This window comes from Stigmatopora nigra, chromosome 2, assembly GCF_051989575.1.
Source record: "Stigmatopora nigra isolate UIUO_SnigA chromosome 2, RoL_Snig_1.1, whole genome shotgun sequence".
Classification (NCBI taxonomy): domain Eukaryota; kingdom Metazoa; phylum Chordata; class Actinopteri; order Syngnathiformes; family Syngnathidae; genus Stigmatopora; species Stigmatopora nigra.
In genome coordinates, this window is record NC_135509.1 from 6,745,947 (window position 1) to 6,766,476 (window position 20,530).

The window sequence follows — 20,530 nt, forward strand, 5'->3', positions numbered from 1 at the left end:
ATTTCTGAGATACTGTATTAATCGATTACTGGATTGCACATTCCTAAAAGGATGTTGCCTGCACGGAAATCATTTCAAAAAGGAAGTCAAGTGAGCAATACAACCAGGATGTGTGCCCATACCGTCAAGTTTGTCATCTCTAGGTATTTTTAATGACCGCATTGTCTTGCGTTATGACGTTTTCTCTCTATCACCTTGCAATTTCATGCATAACAAAGTCTAATTTGTGCACATATAAGCCGTACCCCTCAGTCATCATTTTTTGGCGCAAAAAAATACAAGAAAATACAGTCAATACAACAAGATGAGTCTCTTATTTCCTGGCATTAACGTATCAAACAGTCATTTCTGCCACCACCCCTTCTCTCTCTCCTTCCATCTGAAGAAAAGTATTTATTTTCATTTATGAAAACCTTTTACACTCCCGAGAGTAAAAAAAATAAAATAAAAAATGCGGCGTCTGCAATACTTGTACGCGTAAGTGCGCTTTTGTGCGTCGAGGGGATGCGTTACGATGCTGGGGGTTATTATGAAGAGACCCAGATGCGACACAGGAGATCCCCCCCCCCCTAATTTGGGAATTGCCTTTCTCATCTATTTAAATAAACTCGATGGAATGCTCCTAAAAATACGTAGGGACCACACGAACGGGGCAACAGGAGTCATCACAGAGCGAAAAAACACAAAAAAAAACTGCGTAGGCCAGCGAATCTCCGTATGCAAACAAACACGTACTCACAAAGGGATATGTAGTCATTAAATTGCAATGATCGCCCTATTTTAGCTTTGGCTTTGAAGATGAAAAAAAAAGACGCACCAGGGAAAAAAGAGCGCTAATAGAACATGAAAAGATCACGTAATTATTCAAAGGGGAGTGGTTAATGCGGCCCAGGAACGTAAGACAAACAAATGCTAAGAAAAAAAAAACAGCTGAAGAGCGTTGATTTGATTGGATTGGATCTTGAGACACTGGGTGTTTGACCTTTGACCTTTGAGTAAAGGGGTGTGTAGACCAGGGGTGTCAAACATACGGCCCGCGGGTCGGATCAGGCCCGTCTGGTGGTTTGGTACGGCCCGGGGAAGAAAGCTGCATTGTATAAAAAAATATGAATTTTCTTTAAAATTTATAGTTCTTGTATTATCCGCTAGGGGGCGCAGTGTTTAGTACGTGCAGACAACATGAATTGATATTTATTTATGTTCTTATGTTATTCTCTTGTTCATAATATATTGTTTATAATGTAAAAGGAAAATTCTGTTAATAAACATTTTGATAATTTACTCATTCTTTGAACTAATTATTAGTATTAGTGACTAATACAAAGGAAAAAAAGTGGGCTTGTTGTTAGTTCTATGTCATTTTGCAATGAGTTTACTGGTCCGGCCCACTTGATCTAAAATTAAGCTGTATTCGGCCCGCAGACCAGAGTTTGACACCCCTGGTGTAGACTGTACTTGACCTTTGACCTATGTGTCTTTAATAAGGACTGTAATGGTGATATATGGAGGGACTTCAATGCAAGGCTAACAACGTTCCAGTAGCATATTTTTGCATGTGAGTAAAGTTCGGGTCAACATAAAAAAAATTAAAAGTACTTTTACTGGCTACAAAAGGGAAGTACTTACTTTTGGGAGGTAAGTAATAGTAAAGTGAGAATTTTAAGATTCTGTGTAATAATATTAAAAAAACACTGGTGGGGTCATTGACCTATTGTGGAAGGTCTTGGGACCTATCAATCATGATAAACAAGGGATTACTGTAAATCGCAGTAGAAGTCGTTTTAATATCCTAAAATAACAACATAAGCTGTCGCACTTGACCAGGGTTGGGAAAACTTTTGGGCCCGGGGCCATATTGGCTTTAAAAATTTGACAAATGGGTCCTGGGTCAGCACAAGATAGGATACAGATAAAAAAGTACATCCGTTAACAGTACATTTGAAACAGAAAAAAGGACTCAAGTATTAACATACTCATCACTCATCATTAAAGTAAAAAGTATAAAGTAAAGTCAAAAGGAATGTATTAAGAAATATTAAAATGTCATTTCCAAAAGGATAAAATGGCTGTAAAACACGAAAAACAAATAAGAATAGACAGAGCTACTGCCACTGGCTTCCGCGTGACGGCGCCATCTTGGGGAGAAAAAAAAATGTTCGGACAACGTCGGTGGGCCGGATTAAAAAACCTAACGGGCCATATGTGGCCCACGGGCCGTAATTTAGTCTAAATAATGCAAAATGTGACATACACTCAGAATAGGTCTAAATTATAATTGCAGCATACTGTACCTATATATATTTTTCTTTATAGTTTGCCCATATCTGCAACTATCTATAAAACTACGAAAAAAAATGCGACTTATACTCAGGAGAATACGATCTTTCATCAACTCCTGGCAAGAGACGAGGGTAATTTACCACCATAGGAGCCGCCACTGTGCTGACAGAAGCAGGTGGAAACTTCTCAATGGCTTCCTGTGCGCAGGTGAAACAAAACCCTGGTGTCTGGCTCCATCACCCCCACCCCCAACCCCCCTACCTGTCTTCTTCCTCGGTCATTAAACGACTTCACTGATTTTTCGCCCTCCCTTTCGGTCATGAATCTTTAATCAGCCTTTTTTTCAAGTGGAGTGGGCAGTCTCAACGGGGCAACTGACTCGCAAACCCTGCTGAGACACACTTTCGGATGTAACGTATACCGCCAAAAAAACTCCCGAATAAAAAAAAAAAAAGGGCCGGAACGACATCTGTGACGACGAGGAGACGGAAAATAAAGAATAGCGCCATTAAATTCCTTCCGCCTGGCCGGCGGTACGCTTACTTTCTTGTTTATCGTCGTGGGAGATCCATCAAGAAAAAGCGTCTCTCTGTATTTTAATCCCGTGTGCTCGAGAGGTGGTGTCACAATAGTCGGGAAGAAAAAAGTGAGTCGACGACGCAGTAGCTTTGAGCAAATGAACAAATAAAATATGTGCGAGTCGTTCATCAATCTTTGCGTTCTTGGGTATCGCACTCCTCCCTCGTTTCCTCTTCGTTTAAATGAGTGATTTATCAGCCTTAATTGCCACTCGCCACTGAATCAGGCGCTCATGTGACTGGCAAACGACAACACCCATGTGATAGGTTAACCCAGACATGGGCAAACTACGGCGCGCGGGCCATATAGGGCTCCGTTAGGCTTTATAATCCGGCCCGCCGACGTTGTCCAAATAATGTTTTTTATTCCCAAGATGGCGCCGTTACGCGAAAGCCAGTGGGAGTAGTTCTGTACACTCTTATTTGTTTTTGGTGTTTTATAGCCCCTCTATCTTTTTTTAAATGATATTTTAATACTTCTTAATACATTTCTTTTTACTTGACTTTGTACTTTATACTTTTTACTTGAATGATGAGTATGTTAATACTTTAGTCCTTTTTTCTCAGTATGTTTCATATGTACTGTTAACGGATGCACTTTTTTATTTGTATCGTATCTTGTAATGACCTGGCCCGTCTGTCAAATTTTTAAAGTCAATGTGGCCCCTCCCCGGGCCCAAAAAGTTTGCCCACCCCTGGGTTAACCCTTTCGGGAGAATTTTGGGGTGGATTTGGTACTTGGATTTTTAGATGGGCTATTTTAGTATGTGTGGTTTATTTGAATCAAAATATTATTTAAGATTTGCATGAATTGGGATAAATTAGTCCTTAAAGGGATGGATGGTGGACAGCTACTCAAAAGTTTTGGAACTTTAAAAAACACCTAAACGCTGGTAGCATGTTGTTTTAAACTTTCTTTCGTTTAAATGACATTTTCTGCAAAAAAAGGCTAAAAAAATAATCACTTCCCCTTTTAAGGGTTAAAAGTCTCAAAACACGTGTCAAAGTGGCAGCCCGAGGGCCAAATCCGATCCAAAAAAAGTACAGTTCAGTTGTATTTAACTTTTTATCGCAAAATATTGGCATTTAATCTTCCAGAACTTTAATTTTCAACATTTAATTAACCCTATTTCATGGGTAATACATTTTAATTGAATCCTTATTCTAGCATTATGCCCCATAAACTGTCATAAATCTTTTTAAATACGGCACCTAACCTTTTTTTATTAAATAAATCACATCTTAAGTACAGTTCACATTGATTAAATTCAAAATATAATTCAACATTTCAACTTAATCCTAATTTACTTAATATAAAAATAACACTATCCTCAACTAGTCCACATTGAATAATTACTATTTACTATTAGTTAACTCAACAGCCCCAATCAATTTCCCATGTTATTTTCTATTTCCCCCTTTACAATTCAAAGAAACACCATAACGCTGCACCCCAAATATCTCATTAAAGTGCGCCCTAATGCGTCATGGAACTCAAATTTGGCGCCAAGTGATTCCAACCTCCTCTTCTTTATTTATTAGCCCATATTAGCTCCCCGCGTCCCACTTAAAAACAATGTCATCTAGTAGAAAATGGAGTCCGAAACCTCAAATTCAGCACTTTCCTCGGCATCCCCGTTATTTATCAAGCTAACAAGGAGACGATACATCCCGTTTCCTTGGAAAAAAATGTGCCATTAAAGCCGGTGGAGACGTGGACGGACAGGACGGAAAACGGCGCGTGTTTGAAACCTGGAGGCTTCGCCGTGATACATAATCTGCATGGCTATGTGTGTGTGTGTAAGAAGTGCTGCTGCTGTTGCTGCTGACGGCGATAAAAATGGGATCCTTTAGGGCCTACACCAGACACAGTTTGGCGCCTTGAATAAATCATGTTGCCGGAGTGAACTTAGCGCTCGTTTTCTGCCGCGGAAACGCGGCCGGGGGACTGTTAGCATTGTCCCGTGTTAACATCTGCGCGGCGTGGCGGCCCGGCAATTCAATTAGAGGCAAATTGTAACATCTTGTAGTAGTAGTAGTAGTCATAAGCAATGTTCCTTATAAGCGTAATTGCGCACTATTCTCGTCTTCTCTGCGTAGCAGCAATCATATGGTGTGTAGTAAATAAAATACAAACTTTTTTTTTAATTTTTTTTATCCTTTTTCTCTATGATGGCGCTGTTTATGAGGCAGCTAGTGGCAGTAGCTTTGTCCACTCTTATGTTTTTTTGTGTTTTATAGCATGATTTACATGAAAAATTAGAGGGAACATTGACATTGCTTATGGCAGATGTGATACTGGTCGAGCAATGATGATGTCACTCACACTGCTATTAAGGGAGGTTGTCTTTCTGCCCAGACCAACGAAAAATTAGAGGGAACATTGGTCACAAGCCATAATAGCATACAGATGAAAACAATAATAATAAATTCATTCTTTTTAGAAATAGTCTGAGTTCAAAAACTAAAGTAGTAGTAACATAGTGTGTTTTGTATCTTATCATAAAACATGACTTCATTTCAAACTTCTGCTTTTTACAACAAAGTTCTTTTCAGGGAATTTTTATAGGTGAACTAGCATCATGTGTTGACCGTATTTCCGGACTATAAGTTGCACAAGTATTTTCTTTTTTTAGGATCAAATTCAAATGAAAAGTATAGATGTATATTAAATTTCTGGATTTTCCCCCTTTTAAATCAATAATTGTAATTTTTAAATCATTTTTTCAATGTTTTTAGTTCAAAAATAATTTTGTAAAATCTAAAAATATATTTAAAAAAGATAAAATAAACATTGTTTTAGATCTATAAAAAAACGGAATATTCAGGGCTTTTAATCCAGATCTTTTAATCCATTTATTTAAAAGAAATCGAAATATTATATCTAAAATGGTCCGGCCCACATGAAATCAAATTAACTTTACCTGGGACATGCTCCAGCACCCCCTGTAATCCTTGTACTTCAAAAAAAATAAATGAATAACTGTAGCACCCATTTTTATCAAGTATTGCGTTTTCAGACTGTCTTTGAACACACCACAAACTTTTAACACCATTTAATTAGATTATTTTCATTAAAAACGTAAAGTAAATCCGATCTTTTTGCGCATATCGCTTATAATCGCTAACTAGAAGTACATATTTCTTTAAAAATCTGCAATATACAGTCGGAAAGGTATTTTTTAACCGCCACAGTGACGCAAGTCTAACAAAGTACGCCGCGAGCTGGAGGAAGGCCTTAAGCCATACGTGAAGAAAACATGAGCTCGCACCACGTTCCCCCCTCCCCTCCCCGTTACGCCGCGAGCGCCCGCCACGTCGCGACCGGAGGACAACGGCGCCTGGGAGGCAGCAACATGGTAACAACTAATTACGTTTGAATAAAACAACACAATCCGGGCAAACAAGCCCAAAAAACCTCAGAGAGATGATTGTATATTAACATAAGTTGAAAAGAGGAGCTGATGTTTGGAGGCGTGGCTCCAGGGGGCGCCGCTTGGAGAATTAACAGAAAGCCAAGGAAGACAAAAAAAAACACTTTTAGAAGAAGAAAAAAATGATTAAAATGAATACACAGAGTTGTTCTGTGTATCTTTAAAAGTGCTGATGGTTAAAGAAATTACTGTTTTGGTGACAAACTCGAAATGGATATGAAATGTTATATTTTAGTAGTTTTATGATCATTTTTTGGGACATTATGACATGCTGAATATATTCTGAATGATGATGTTATTTGTCTTCGGTGCGTACATTTTTTTTAAATTCTTGAGCAACTTTTGAACAAAAAAAAGTCAAATTTTGGCCTGTTAAAGCGATATTATGATTTGTTTTTAATCTATTATGATTAAAAATACTTCAAGTTTACGTATCTTTTTGTTATACAGTTAAATTGTAGTCAAATTTTAAGTAAGTTATTAAAAATATCAAGAAAAGTGAGTTTTGAGCAAAATTGGCTTCTTCTCTATGTAGAGAATTTTGTTTTTAATTTGTTTTTATTCATTTAGATGAATATTTTAAATAAAATGTTACTTTTTGTGTTATACTAATAACCCTGCATTTTCCTAATAAGGGAATTGTTTTTTTAATTAGTTTTCAATACATTTGAAATAAAAACATTACTTTCTGCATTCTAATGACATTCCTGCATTATCCTAACGAGGGGTGCTGGAGCATTTAACTAAAAACACAAAAAAAGGATTTAAAAAAATTCAAATTATTGATTTAAAAGGGGAAAAATCCGGACATTTAATATACATCTATATCTAACATTTTAATATGATCCTAAAACAAAAAGTCAGCACTCATGATTGACTTTCCCGGCCCACACAAAATGATTCGGCGGGCCAAATTTAGCCCCCGGGCCACCACTTTGACACCTATGATCTAGTAAAAAACAAAACAAGAAAGATGCTAACCTTTCTCTCCATACACACATAATTATTTTAGCGCTTTACAACCATTAAGCGGCACATATTAGTTCAAAAATTACACTATACATCCAAGCTGAAATCGAGACTTTTACAGCAAAAATCCAACTTCTTTTACCCTTATTGTGTCTTTTACAATCAAAACCCATTGCATCATGTTCAGACACACTACTCCGACCACCAAAACTTTTTAAGAGAATGACGAAGCATTTAAAAAAGCCAAGAGAGAGAGAGAGCACTCTTTTTTTTCCCCTACTGCAGCTTCTACTGTAAACTTAGCTCATGCTGATCTTGTTATTTCCTGTGTCCAGCCTCTCAGCTGCACTGTAAAAGCTGATGTGGCCACAGTGTGCATTTGTGTATTTGCGCGCACGGGGGGTGAAACTCAGAGTTGTATTACAAGCGCTGCCAATGAGTCCATTCGTCTGTCCGTTTGTCCGATACCTCCGCAGCATCCCTGGCAAAAATTGACCAGCCCTTTAAATAAAGCCTTCGATCTTGCAGTGTAGCACGGAAGGTCATCGCCTGCCTCTAGTTACCCTGACGCTCTATCTTGGCTGGCCGCGGTCCAATTCGGGTGACCTGAGTCGCACCAACCGGCCTCTCTAAACACGTATACCGTAATTTCCGGACTATAAGTCGCATTTAGGTTTTTTAATGGTTTGACGGACTATTCTTCAAATGTGACTTGTATAAATGCATGAATGTATTCATTGATTCATTTTTTAAAGTGCATATCTGTTGGATTAATTCTGTAATACTATTTTATTTATATAAATGTATATATTTTTTTTATTATTTATTTTTTTATATATATTTTTAGATTTTACCAAATGATTTATATATTTATTTATTTATTTATTTTAATCTATTTTTAGATTTTACCAAATGATTTTTGAACTAAAAACACAGAAAAAATGATTAAAAAAATGACAATTATTGATTTAAAAGGGGGGGAAAAAAATCAGGAAATTTAATACACATCTATACTCTTCATTTTAATTTGATCCTAAAACAGAAAGTCGGCATATGTGTGCATTTAATCATTTTTGTACGAGAGTTTCTTCAATTTGTCTGGGAAGAGCTCGAGATCGGACTGACCTTTACCCCAGAATGCAGACCTAGAAGGACGTTTAAGTTGTACTTTATACTTTTGACTTTAATAATGAGTGATGAGCATGTTAATACTTTACTCCTTTTTTTTCTTTTTATCTTTCATATGTACTGTTAACGGATGCACTTTTTCATATGTATCGTATCTTCTGCTGACCCCGCCCATCTGTCAAATTTTTAAAACCAATATGGCCCCCGGGCCCAAAACTTTGCCCACCCCTAATCTAATCTCTTTTCGATTCAATGCAAATGTTGTCCAATCCTTATCAAAAATTCCAACTGAGATAATTTGTCCTTAATTTCTTATTGCTTTTACATCTAGTTACCCTAAAAGCATCATTTCCAAGCTAACCCCTCCAATGAGAGCAATCTATCTACCAACCCACTAAACAAACAGCCTTTCCTTCATTTTCTCCCCTTTTCTATATTAATACTTTACTTTTGCCCTCACCACATCTGCCATGTCAGTCAACTACAAGCTATAAATAAAGTACCACCCCCCCAAAAAAATAAATACATGCATCGGACTCCTGGGTGGGAGCAGAATGGGGTGAAGGAGGTTCACAAGGTCAGCGTATGAAGTGAAAGGTTTTCCCCCATGAGCGCGCCTTATGTCAGACCCCTTCCTGTCAATCAAGCACGACTTGTCAGACCACCGAGACTGAAAGAGAGAGGCGTGGCCTCCCAGCTTGCTAAATATCAAACGTGAATTGCATCTAATCATAAAAATTTCCCCGCGGAGAGTCTGCTGTCAAAAAGTACTGTTTCATTTTCAATTTTAAAATATCTTGGCACATTTAAAGGCAATATAAAACCTACCTTTGTGGACCATGAAAACAGCAAATGTGATTTTAGGTCTTTAATTTAAAGATGCAGCTTACCTTTGACTGTAAGAAGGGGGTCGTTGAAGTCCAAATTCTCTATCACAGATGGAGGAATTTTCTGGACGTCCTGGAATGAGAAGACAATTGGTCAATTGGGTTTTAAAACCAGATAAATACAAGATATATTGTATTTAAATTGAGTATGAAAAAATACTACTTACTAAATATATAGATTTTATTTTCCTATTAATTACCGGATTGGATGTTTTAAAAATGTTTTATTTAAATTTACATTTATTTAAAAATAATACTACTTCCATTTGAAAGTACTACTACAACTTCCATTTGAAAGTACTACTACAACTTCCATTTGAAAGTACTACTACAACTTCAATTTGAAAGTACTACTACAACTTCCTTTTGAAAATACTACTACAACTTCAATTTGAAAATACTACTACAACTTCCATTTGAAAATACTACTACAACTTCCATTTGAAAATACTACTACAACTTCCATTTGAAAATACTACTACAACTTCCATTTGAAAATACTACTACAACTTCCATTTGAAAATAATACTACAACTTCCATTTGAAAATAATACTACAACTTCCATTTGAAAATAATACTACAACTTCAATTTGAAAATACTACTACAACTTCAATTTGAAAATAATACTACAACTTCAATTTGAAAATACCACTACTCCAATTTGAAAATACTACTACTTCAATTTGAAAAATACTACTACTTCAATTTGAAAGTACTACTACTCAAATTTGAAAATAATACTACTTCAATTTGAAAATAATACTACTTACATTTGAAAATACAATAAAATACTATTTAGGATAAACAAGCCCAAGTATATTTTTGAACAAAGTTCTAATTTTCCGCACTTGTCAACATAAGGAAAAACATCAAAAAATTTGTTAAAACTGCTATCACCCAAAAACAAAGTAGTATTTTCCCATTAAAACCAAATCAAGCAAAACTACAAAAAAATTCCACATTGTTTTCAAGTTAAAACCTTCAAAAAGAAAACCAGTCCAAGTCACAAAAACCAAGCCCCTCCCCCTGCCAAAAACAAACATGGATCGACAGGTGTGTCACGGGGCCCACACGCTCGCTACATCACAGCAGCATGTGGGGTCAAGGCCTTTCCCAGGTGCGCCCGGGCGCCAACATTTGGACGGCGTGCACAACATGGCGGGTCACCTTGCCTTGCTTTTTAGATCAATGTCTGTTTGACTGGCAGAGAGACACAAAACGCGGGTGAATCGTGTCCATATCGCTTCATTGAAATGCACACTTTTAACTCAATGGCAACATGAGATCACCAATCATCAAAGACGGATTTTGAAAAGTATTTTTAGGGTGGGACGATAGGGGGAGGGGCAAATATGTCATGATGGTTTAATGGATTACCGATTATTAGGGCATTGATATGATGTTCAATGACGATTTGAGTCGGGGGTCTTTGATGGCTTGACTATTACCGAATGTACCAAACGCAATAAAATAAAACAAGTTTTCACGTGTATGGCAATACAATATACAAACAAGTTTCTCAGTCATAAATACTTTTCTTCATCTTACTGTGTGTCAAAGTGGCGGCCCGGGGGCCAAATCTGGCCCACCTTATCATTTTGTGTGGCCCGAGAAAGTAAATCATGAGTGCTGACTTTTTGTTTTAGGATCTAATTAAAATGATAGATATAAATTGATATTAAATGTCCTGATTTTCCCTCTTTTAAATCAATAATCGCCATTTTTTAATCATTTTTTTCTGTTTAGTTAAAATCATTTTGTAAAATCTAAAAATATACTTATAAGCTCAAAAAACATTGTTTTAGATCTATATAAAAACTGAATATTCAGGGCTTTTAATCCAGTACTTTACCCCAGAATGCATACTCAGAAGGACGCTTAACTTTGTACTTTTGACTTTAATAATGAGTGATGAGTATGTTAATACTTTAGTCCTTTTTTCTGTTTATGTTTCATATGTACTGTTAACGGATGCACTTTTTTATATTTATCCTATCTTGTGCTGACCCCGCCCATCTGTCAAATTTTTAAAGTCAATTTATAAAAAGGAAAAAAAAACAATATTATATCTAAAATGGTCCAGCCCATATGAAATCGTGTTGTCGTTAATACAGCCCGCGAACCAACCCGAGTCTGACACCCTTATGCCTTACAGGGTGCCTAAACATTTTTAACCAGCCTGTAGACCCCCAAAAACAACAACAAAATCAACAAAATCATTGACCACACATAGCTAACATTGTAGCTAGTTAGCCCGAGTGATCACTAGACCAAATTCCCATCATCACGACACAACCCCCACACACACTTCTTCTGAAAACGTCAAGACAAGTTGACTTACGAGCGTTTCAAACGAACGCCACATAACTCAAACCCAGCCCGCCTGACACGACGCGCCGCGGCGTGACGTGAATGCGAGTCATTTAAATCACTTTAAATGTAAATGTTTATAGCGCCGACGGATGCAGATCAGCTAGATGAGATTGGAAGGCAACTCCACTAAAAGAAACAAGGAAAAAAAATGTTTTTTTTTCCATAAATAGAGAACAACATGCTAAAGCAAAACATCTCCTGTCTATCGATAAGAACATATTGGATTTTCTCCCCATTTCCCACGTTTATTGCCTTTTCCGTTTTTGGACCGTGGCGAGAAAAGTACGACAATGTCACCGTCAAATGACTTGTTCTCATAGATTTAATGTACTTAGCGCACACTCGCCCTCTAGTGTTCAAGGTCAAATCAAAGACACGGCTGGATGGTCAGTTTTTTTTTTTTGTGTCGTTAATTCCCAGGCATTAAAGTGCCATGATTGGCGTGTCAATAGCGATACATTTCAAAGTGATTTCCCATAGTTGACCTGAAAAGTGAGCGGACTCGATATGTTGACAGGGGGACAACTGCATTATCTTTAATAACTTCATCACTAGGCGGACTGTGAAGTGAGTGAGGAGTCGATACGTGGCGAGGCGGAGAAAGGAAGTACGGGATTGACGCATTGGCGTCCGATCTTTTTAGAATTAAGATGGGATGGCAAAAAAAAAATGTAAAAAAAATATCGAACCCGAGACTTATTGGACGTCGATCACCGTCAGTAGCAAGAAATGCGTTAAGAATACAAACAGCTGGTAATGCAGTAAAAATGCTTTCTGTACACACAGATATGAAAAATACTAACTTCGGTAATGGGGTCTACTAGAGTAATTTTTGCAAAATGCTAAATTAACAGGAAAAAAAACATAAATCGTATTTTTCGAGCAAAATTATATTTTACCCTCAGTTTTCACCCTGCCTGGCTTAGGCTCCAGCACCCCTCCAACACTTTAAGCAATACAAAAGATGATTCTTTTAATCCAAGATGTACTAAGAGTTAACTAACAACCTAAACAACACATGTCTCGATTACAGACCAAGTCAAGTCGTTTTCAATCTCACATCTGAACAATTCCGCCAAATAAGTACAAGAGTAGAAGAAGGTACGCCTATAATGTCATTGTTGGAGATGACAGTGCCAGAGAGAAAAGGGAAATAACAAAATAAATAGATAAAAAAAAATAGGTAAAACATACGATGGAGGCTCGGCCAAACTGGGAAACAATGTGCGACTTATAATCCGGCAAATACTGTCAATAGAACATCATATACTGACCTAATCATATAGATGCATTGCCGAAAGGCGCACACCCACGCACACACACACTTTTACACATTTACACATATATACACACACACACACACGTTTCTCGTGCTCAACCTGCAAAATTGTAACAATTTTCAATACATTTGAAAGAAGAAGCAATACAGTTAGGACTTATTTTGACTACTAACTTGCGTGTTGCATTCAGGGTGACTTTGTATATCAGCATTGCTCTTTAAAGACATGTAGATTGATGCATGTTTTTTAACGACTTTGAACATCTTATGTTGTCATGTATTTTACCGTGACCATTTTTTTTTTTACATTTGAATGGAGTGTAAAATATGAACGTATTAAATTAAGGGCATTACAGTTTAGGACAATTGTTGATGCAAGTTCATGTGGATGAGAAAGTTAAACAGCATGCCTTTTTACTATTAAACTTGATGCAATTTTAGTGTTTTATTTGTATTGACTTATATTAAAATTCATTTTAATTTTCCGGTTTCTTGATATGCAACGAATCCAATAAGTGGAAATTTAGTAAAAAGTTTACTACAAATTATTGTCTTCACAAACAAAGCATTAGCTTTTACAATATTCTAAATATGTTATTTAAAGAAATGAGATTTACTTTTAGATGATTTCACATTTTTTCTGTGTGCAACAGGTAAAAGCGATCTGCTTTTCCCACTATTAAAAAACAACATTTTGTAAATATTAAATGGTAAATAACAATACACTTGGTGTATAAATGTTCTCAGTTTTAAATAAAACGCTGCGCAAAATATACAATTAGTTCCACTCTGAATTCTCGGGACAGCCATTTTACGTCTATTGTAAAATCTAATGAAAAATAAAAATATATCCAGGAGAAATTAGGTTTGAATGGCGTTTATTCAGGTGCACTTTTAAAAGTGCGTAAAAGAGAACACCACAATAAAACAATGTAAAAAAAAAAAGAGATTTCACAGTCAAACTTGTTCGAATTCGTTCGTGTGCACGATAATTTAAAACGATGTGTGTACGTGTGTATTTGTGTGAATCCTTAGCAAACAGTCGATTTATTTTCAGTGTCAACCCGACCTGAAACTCCAAAAAGGACGCGGAAAACGGTATCAAAGTCCATTTGACGCGTGGATGTGGTCCAGATCCAATAAAAGACGTTGAGGCTTAGAAATACAGCCGGGAAAAAAAACAAAATAAAACCAACATTTAAAAAGAAATAAAGCGTAAAAGAGTGAAAACATGACCAGCATGCACGTGTGCTCAGTGTCCAGAAATAATCCAAACTTGCGTACTTTTAACCGGAACATTTTCCCTGAACGCATCTTTTGAAAAACGAGCACATAAATACTTATATACAAGATTTGGAAAATGTTTTGAAAAAGTGCGAAAAAATGCTAATCGACGATCATAAAACAAAAAAAGGCTAAGTACAAAAGTCCCCTAATTCCACAAATGTAAGTGGTGAAAACGCAAAAAAACACTTTAGTCTCCACATTTCATGTTTATTAGTGTTTTGATAGTTTTTACACAAAACCTAACGCGCAAATCAAGAGTTTGTTTGGAGAAGTGAAAGAAAGAAAGAAAAAGACAACTTTTTTTTTGGTGGACGCCGAGCCGAAACTCACATGAAAAACTCCGGGGACGAAGGATTGTGGTCACTCCCGGATCCTCCATTTTCTCGGAAGCCTGTAGTGATCAGCTTCTCGTACTTCTCCTTGTAGGCGTCCCTTTCCCTAGCCAGCCTTGAGATCTCCTGCTTGAGATGGTCTACTTGCTGGATAAGCTGCGTCTTCTCACCCTCCAGGACATGTCGTTGTTGAACCCGCTTATAACGGCACGACTGAGCATAACCACGGTTCTTTAGCGTCCTCCTCTTCTGCTTGAGACGGATCACTTCCTCCTTAGTGACTCCGCGGAGCTGCCGGTTGAGTTCCCGGACTGACATGGTGACCAATTGCTCATCAGAGAATCGTTCATCCAGACGCAAATGCGGGTGGTGGTGATGATGGTGGCTATGGTGGTTATGATGGTGATGGTGGTGGTGACTACTACTACTACTATTGTTGTTATTGTTGTTACTATTCGATCCACCGCTTATACCGGACTGTGAACCGGAGCCCGAGCCGGAGGACGGGTGGTGTGCCCCCGCGTGGTTGTGGCTATGGTGGTGATGGTGGTGGTGTGGGGCTCCGGCGTTGGTTTGCGCGGCGGCAGCGGCGATAACCGCCGATACCACAGCCGCCGCTGAACCCATCTCCTCGCCGGCCATGGCTCCAGCCGGTGCCGCCCCCCCAGCGAACTGCTGCCCCCTGGCATAGCCGTCAAAACCCTGTAACGGGTGGCTGCTGCTAATCAGCGCCTCTACGGCGTCCTCCGGGCTGAAGCCCAGAGCTTCGGGGTTGAGTTGTTGTTGGTAGCCGGTCATCCAGTAGAAATCCTCCAAATGCGCTTTTTGCTCGCTCCCTGATCCCGATCCTGATCCTGATCCCGGACTGGGTGCCGAGAAACTTGGGGAGGGGGGGACCGAACTGCAGGGTGTGCTCATCGGGGTGGAAGATAGGGATCCCCCGGCGGCGACCAGGCGGCTGCACTGGCTGATGCTACGATCGGGCTCCAGCGGCTCCTTTTTCACTTCAAACTTCATCAGATCGAAGTCATTAACATATTCCATGGCCAGGGGACTGGTGGGCAGGTCGGAGTTGCTCATTGCCAGCTCTGATGCCATCCTCTTGCTGCTGTTGACAGTCCTCCAAAGGGGGTGAGGAGCACCTGTCAAAGTAGGCTGTTGAGACACGCACTGAGCCAGCTTGATTTCTTTATTTGTTTGGAGCGCTTCAAATTGGAAAAAAATGGGGTTAAAAAAAGAGGGGGGGGGGGGCTAAAAAAAAAACTTAAAAAAAAAACTAACCCTCTCGCGATTTGCGCACTAATTGCGCAGCCAGAAGTTTGAGTGGTGATGTTTTTTTCTTTTTTTCCTGTTTTTTCTTCTTCTTCTCTCTCTTTTTCTTTTCAATGAGTTCCCCTTGGCTGTGACGCAGTGGAGCAGCGGCGGTATGCCCTGCCTCTGTCCCGGCGTGCGCAAGTCTGAGCGCCGTTCTGCCTTCTTTCTGCCATTTAACACTTCATGGCTCCTTTTAGGATTAGCGCACCAATTTTTTTTTTTGGGAGGAGGTTTGCCTAGAAGGGTCCCGGGGAGAAGAAAAAAAAATAGTTGCTTGACGATGCTGCTGGGTTCTGAGCAGGAGGAGGAGGAGGAGGAGAAGGAGGAGCAGGGGAGGAAGAAGAAGGCTGGAAGGGTGGTGAACAAAAAAAAAAAGAAACTCCACCCAGGGATTGATATTTTTTTCTTCTTCTTTCTTTATCCAGGTTGTAAAAATATTTTCAGCCATGTGACGTCAAAAAAGATGCCTTTTTAGTCTTGTACGTGGAGGAAAATGTTGTTTTTTGAACAGTTTGATTCAATATTTGGTAGTTGGAGTTGTAGAGGATGAAATTTCGAGTTTTTCATCTTAACCACACAAGTAGAAAACAATTATATAACGTTGAAATTGGGCGACAGGGAATGTTTTTGTGGAAATATATCGAGGTTGTGTTTGTAAAACAAGCAAAAAACAAACAAAAAGCAAAGCAATGAGGTGGATATGCGCTCGCTGGTCGTTGTGTAGACTTTAGAAACCCAATGTCGCCCCCTTTTGATGCAATTAGGTATTTCATGGGGACTATCGTGTCTGTTTTCCTATTCAATTTTAAAGAAATGTACTTTGCAATGGAATCAATGAAGGGAAGAAGAAATAAGATCATTTTGCAAATATTTCCAAACTAAAACAATAATAATTAACTGGTATTTACAATAAAATCCCTAAAAAATACCAAATACAGAGAAGAAAATATGCAAGTTTTCCTACTATGAATAATTTTCTATTACATTGCTGTGATATTTACGTTTTAAAGGCAAATGTAACCAAAAAGTACGACTAAATTGGGTATTAATACAATGTACAAATCTCTATTTACAAAAGTAAACACAAAAATAGGATTTATATTCATCGCCAAGACTGCCAAACACAATGTTTGTTGGTCTAACAGCCATCTTTAACAATTTTTAGCAATCTAATCTATTCTCTATATTGACATTGTTTTAAACCATAAATCATTATCCATAGAAAATGTATATTTTCTCTTAAAAAGTATGTATTGACAAAAATACTATATAACTACAATGCTTACTTCCCATTCTTAGATTTTGACCATCTGCCCGTTGTTAGCGTGCCAGGCTCACAGTTCTGCGATGCAGGGTTCGATCCCAGGTCCAGAACTTCCACTGTGTGGAGTTTGCATGTACTCCCCGCGGGGGGCTGTGTGGGTTTCCACCGGGTACTCCGGTTTCCCCCCCACGTCCCCCAAAAAACAGCCCCTTCATCTTTTTTTTTAATTATATTTTAATATTTCTTAATACATTCCTTTTGACTTGACTTTGTACTTTATACTTTTTACTTTAATGATAAGTGATGAGTATGTTAATACTTTATATGTTTTTTGCTGTTTGTTTCATATGTACTGTTAACGGATGCACTTTTTTATATGTATCGTATCTTGTGCTGACCCCGCCCATCTGTCAAATTTTTAAAGTCAATGTGGCCCCCGGACCCAAAAATTTGCCCACCCCTTGAATAACATATATATTTTTTAAATCAATTAAAGTCCAATTAATCATAAATTAACATAAAAAAAGTCTATAGGGAAAAAAAAAGTCAATTTGTGACTCCTGAATTTAATATACCGTATTTTCACGACTATAAGGTGCACTTAAGTCTTAAATATTCTCCAAAATAGACAGTGCGCCTTATAATACAGTGCGCCTTATAATACAGTGCACCTTATATATGGAAAAAATGGCATTCATTGAGAAGGCGCCTTATAATGCGGTGCGCCTTATAGTCGTGAAAATACGGTAATTTTTCCTCCATTAATTCACTTTTGTCCCCAAAAAATACATATTTTCTAAAGCCTCGTTATGTCAACACTTGCTTTGAATTCCCACCCGCTATGATCGTCACTATGAACGAACAAACAATAAAAAAGAACCTAACCACGAAGGATTGGAGAGTAAATAAGAGCACTTGCTCTCTATGGAACCAGTCACCCGGGGGGTGGGGTCGTCGTCACGAGGGTGGGGTCTTCTTGGTTGAGTAAAACTACAAAGCCGCCTGCAGATAATTCTATTCCCCGGCGTCCCCACGCGAGTAAATATTCTCTGGGTCCCCGTGACTGTTCCCGAAGATTTAACGTTAAACAGGGGAGAATAAACATGGTTTTTTATTCATTAGAGAGTACGAAAAAGGGGTCTTTGGACGCTTGGGAATAAATTTGAAATAGATAAGGTGTCCCTTTTGATGTGGTGGTGTAAATCCAGACCAAATAATTGAGATGAGAGCGCCCATGTTGTCTTTTTATGTGTTTGTATTTAGTCATTAAGATCCTAATAGCGCGATGCCGTGTCCTGTTTTTGTTTTTATTGGTATAAAAAGTAAAAGGGAATGAGGCTGGTTGTGTAAAGTGAGGATGTCCAATGTGTTGGACAGGGAGGATTGGCATTTTAGAGTTGAAGGGTTGTGTTTAATTTATTTTGATGGGGAGATTTGGCTTTTATGGGACTTTTTAAGACATTTTAAATACAATTCTGTCAATTTTGAGGGGAGTTTGACAGTTGAAATTGCCAAAAAAGTGTGTTTGGAAAAATTTGGACATAATTTGAAGGATTTTAAGAGCTAGATGATAAATTTAATACTTTTTTTCCCAAAGACTTTTTCAAAATGATCAAATTTGAGACTTGTTTCTCCAAATCCACACATACATTGTGATTTGGGTTCATTGAAAGATGTAAAAATGTGAGTTTAAACTAGCATTTGTTCATGGCTGGGCATTTCATTATTGTTCATAGGTTTTGTACACTAATTCTTTTGGAACTATTGAGATTATTATAAAAAATATCACCCCAAAAGAGTATACTAGGTCTCAATCATAGCTCATTTGTACCAATATTGGTTCAATGTGGATACATATATCTAAGAACAAAATCACTTTATACAGTCTTTAAGAAAATATCCCAGTTCAAATAGATTGGACATCTACATCCATTAATAGCAGCCATTTAACAAACTTCATGACAACACATTGCAATGATAGTTATAATATTCCCGACCATAGAAAAGACCCAATTAATATTTGGCTCTTCCGCGTCAAAAACACATTAAAAGATGAAGTATCACAACATTCACACCAGATATATTATTCTGCCAACTGATCATATGGGACAGTTATTTTCCCCCACATCCATCAGGACTGTAAACTTTCGGTAGCACGACACACAATCCCTTCTGTGTAATAACTACGGGGTGAGGTAATATGAAAAGACATTTGGGCGGTAATCTGCCACCTACTGGCTGACTGAAGGTAAGTGAAATCCATAACGGCAAAATGCCAAATTACGAGTCCGAAAATATCACTTATTTGCGTCTTTTGCCAAAAAAACGCACCTTATGAAGAAGTACTACCAACTTCGTCATTGCAGTTTCTGGGTATGATGACAATTAGACTTTTATCAAGTCATTGATGATGACAAACCCTATGTCCGATTATTATTATTATATTATTATTAATAGCAAGCAAACGAGACTCTGACATTTTCCTCCCGACTATTTTGGCACGCAACTTTGACCCTAAAAGTCCGAGTGCTCTAATGAGACTTTACGTGACCTTCCCGGTAGAACAGTGATAATGATGATGACCCCGCTCCCGGACCCGTCTGTGATTTAGTAGTACAACGACGTGCCTAATTGTTACATCCATTAAAACGCTTCCTCCTAAGTGCCACATTTACTGTAGCCCTTACTTTTATTACGTTGTGTTTGCCTGCTCAAGGCGCACACTTACCTCAAAAACATGTCGTCTTGTTTGCCAGACTCACTGCAGCCTCTTCAAATCTACAAAAAAAGGACAAAAAAGGCATTTATTTAAAACAAACATGTCAAACTAAGCACTGTGACATCCCATTACTGCCTGAAATAGTGAATGTTTTGTCCCCTCTTAAAAAAAATGGTGATTTCTCAGACTACCGTATTTTCACGACTATAAGGCGCACTTAAAAATCTTAAATTTTCTCCAAAATAGAGAGTGCGCCTTATATATGGAAAAAACTGAAAACCAAAAACGAAAAACCACCACTGTCGGATATTAAAAAAAACACAAACACCTGAACTGAAACAATACTGTTAAATGTGCAGATCAGCCATCTTAGTTTACAAAATCTTCCATCATATAGCTCCTCCCCCACTGCAAGATTTTATACAAAAAATCCAAAACATCCACAATGGCTGGCTCTAGAGGTGACTGTAAAGTAGTGAGTGCTTCATACCTGGAAGTCAATAGCAATTACCGTATTTTCACGACTATAAGGCGCACTTAAAAGTCTTACATTTTCTCCAAAATAGACAGTGCGCCTTATAATACAGTGCGCCTTATAATACAGTGCGCCTTATAATACAGTGCGCCTTATAATACAGTGCGCCTTATAATACAGTGCGCCTTATATATGGAAAAATGTCATTC

The 20,530-nt window shown here is 37.9% G+C and overlaps 1 protein-coding gene across 2 annotated transcripts in view; it reads right to left on the reverse strand.

Annotated features, from left to right (window-relative positions):
- Nucleotides 1–19,906, reverse strand: part of LOC144188868 (transcription factor Maf-like) — a 55,564-nt gene extending 35,658 nt beyond the window's left edge. The window contains exons 1-2 of one of the 2 annotated variants that reach the window (XR_013324950.1): nucleotides 19,856–19,906; nucleotides 9,280–9,349 (exon numbers count right to left, since the gene is read on the reverse strand). Coding sequence is in view for 1 of the 2 variants with exons in the window: in XM_077710715.1 (XP_077566841.1) it covers nucleotides 9,322–9,349; nucleotides 14,548–15,647 (1,128 nt within the window). In the remaining variant the exon portion in view is untranslated. Of the gene's footprint in view, nucleotides 1–9,279; nucleotides 9,350–14,547; nucleotides 15,795–19,855 lie in introns of those variants that run through there. The other variant, XM_077710715.1, reaches the window with a different exon arrangement.
- Between the last annotated feature and the right edge of the window lie 624 nt (nucleotides 19,907–20,530).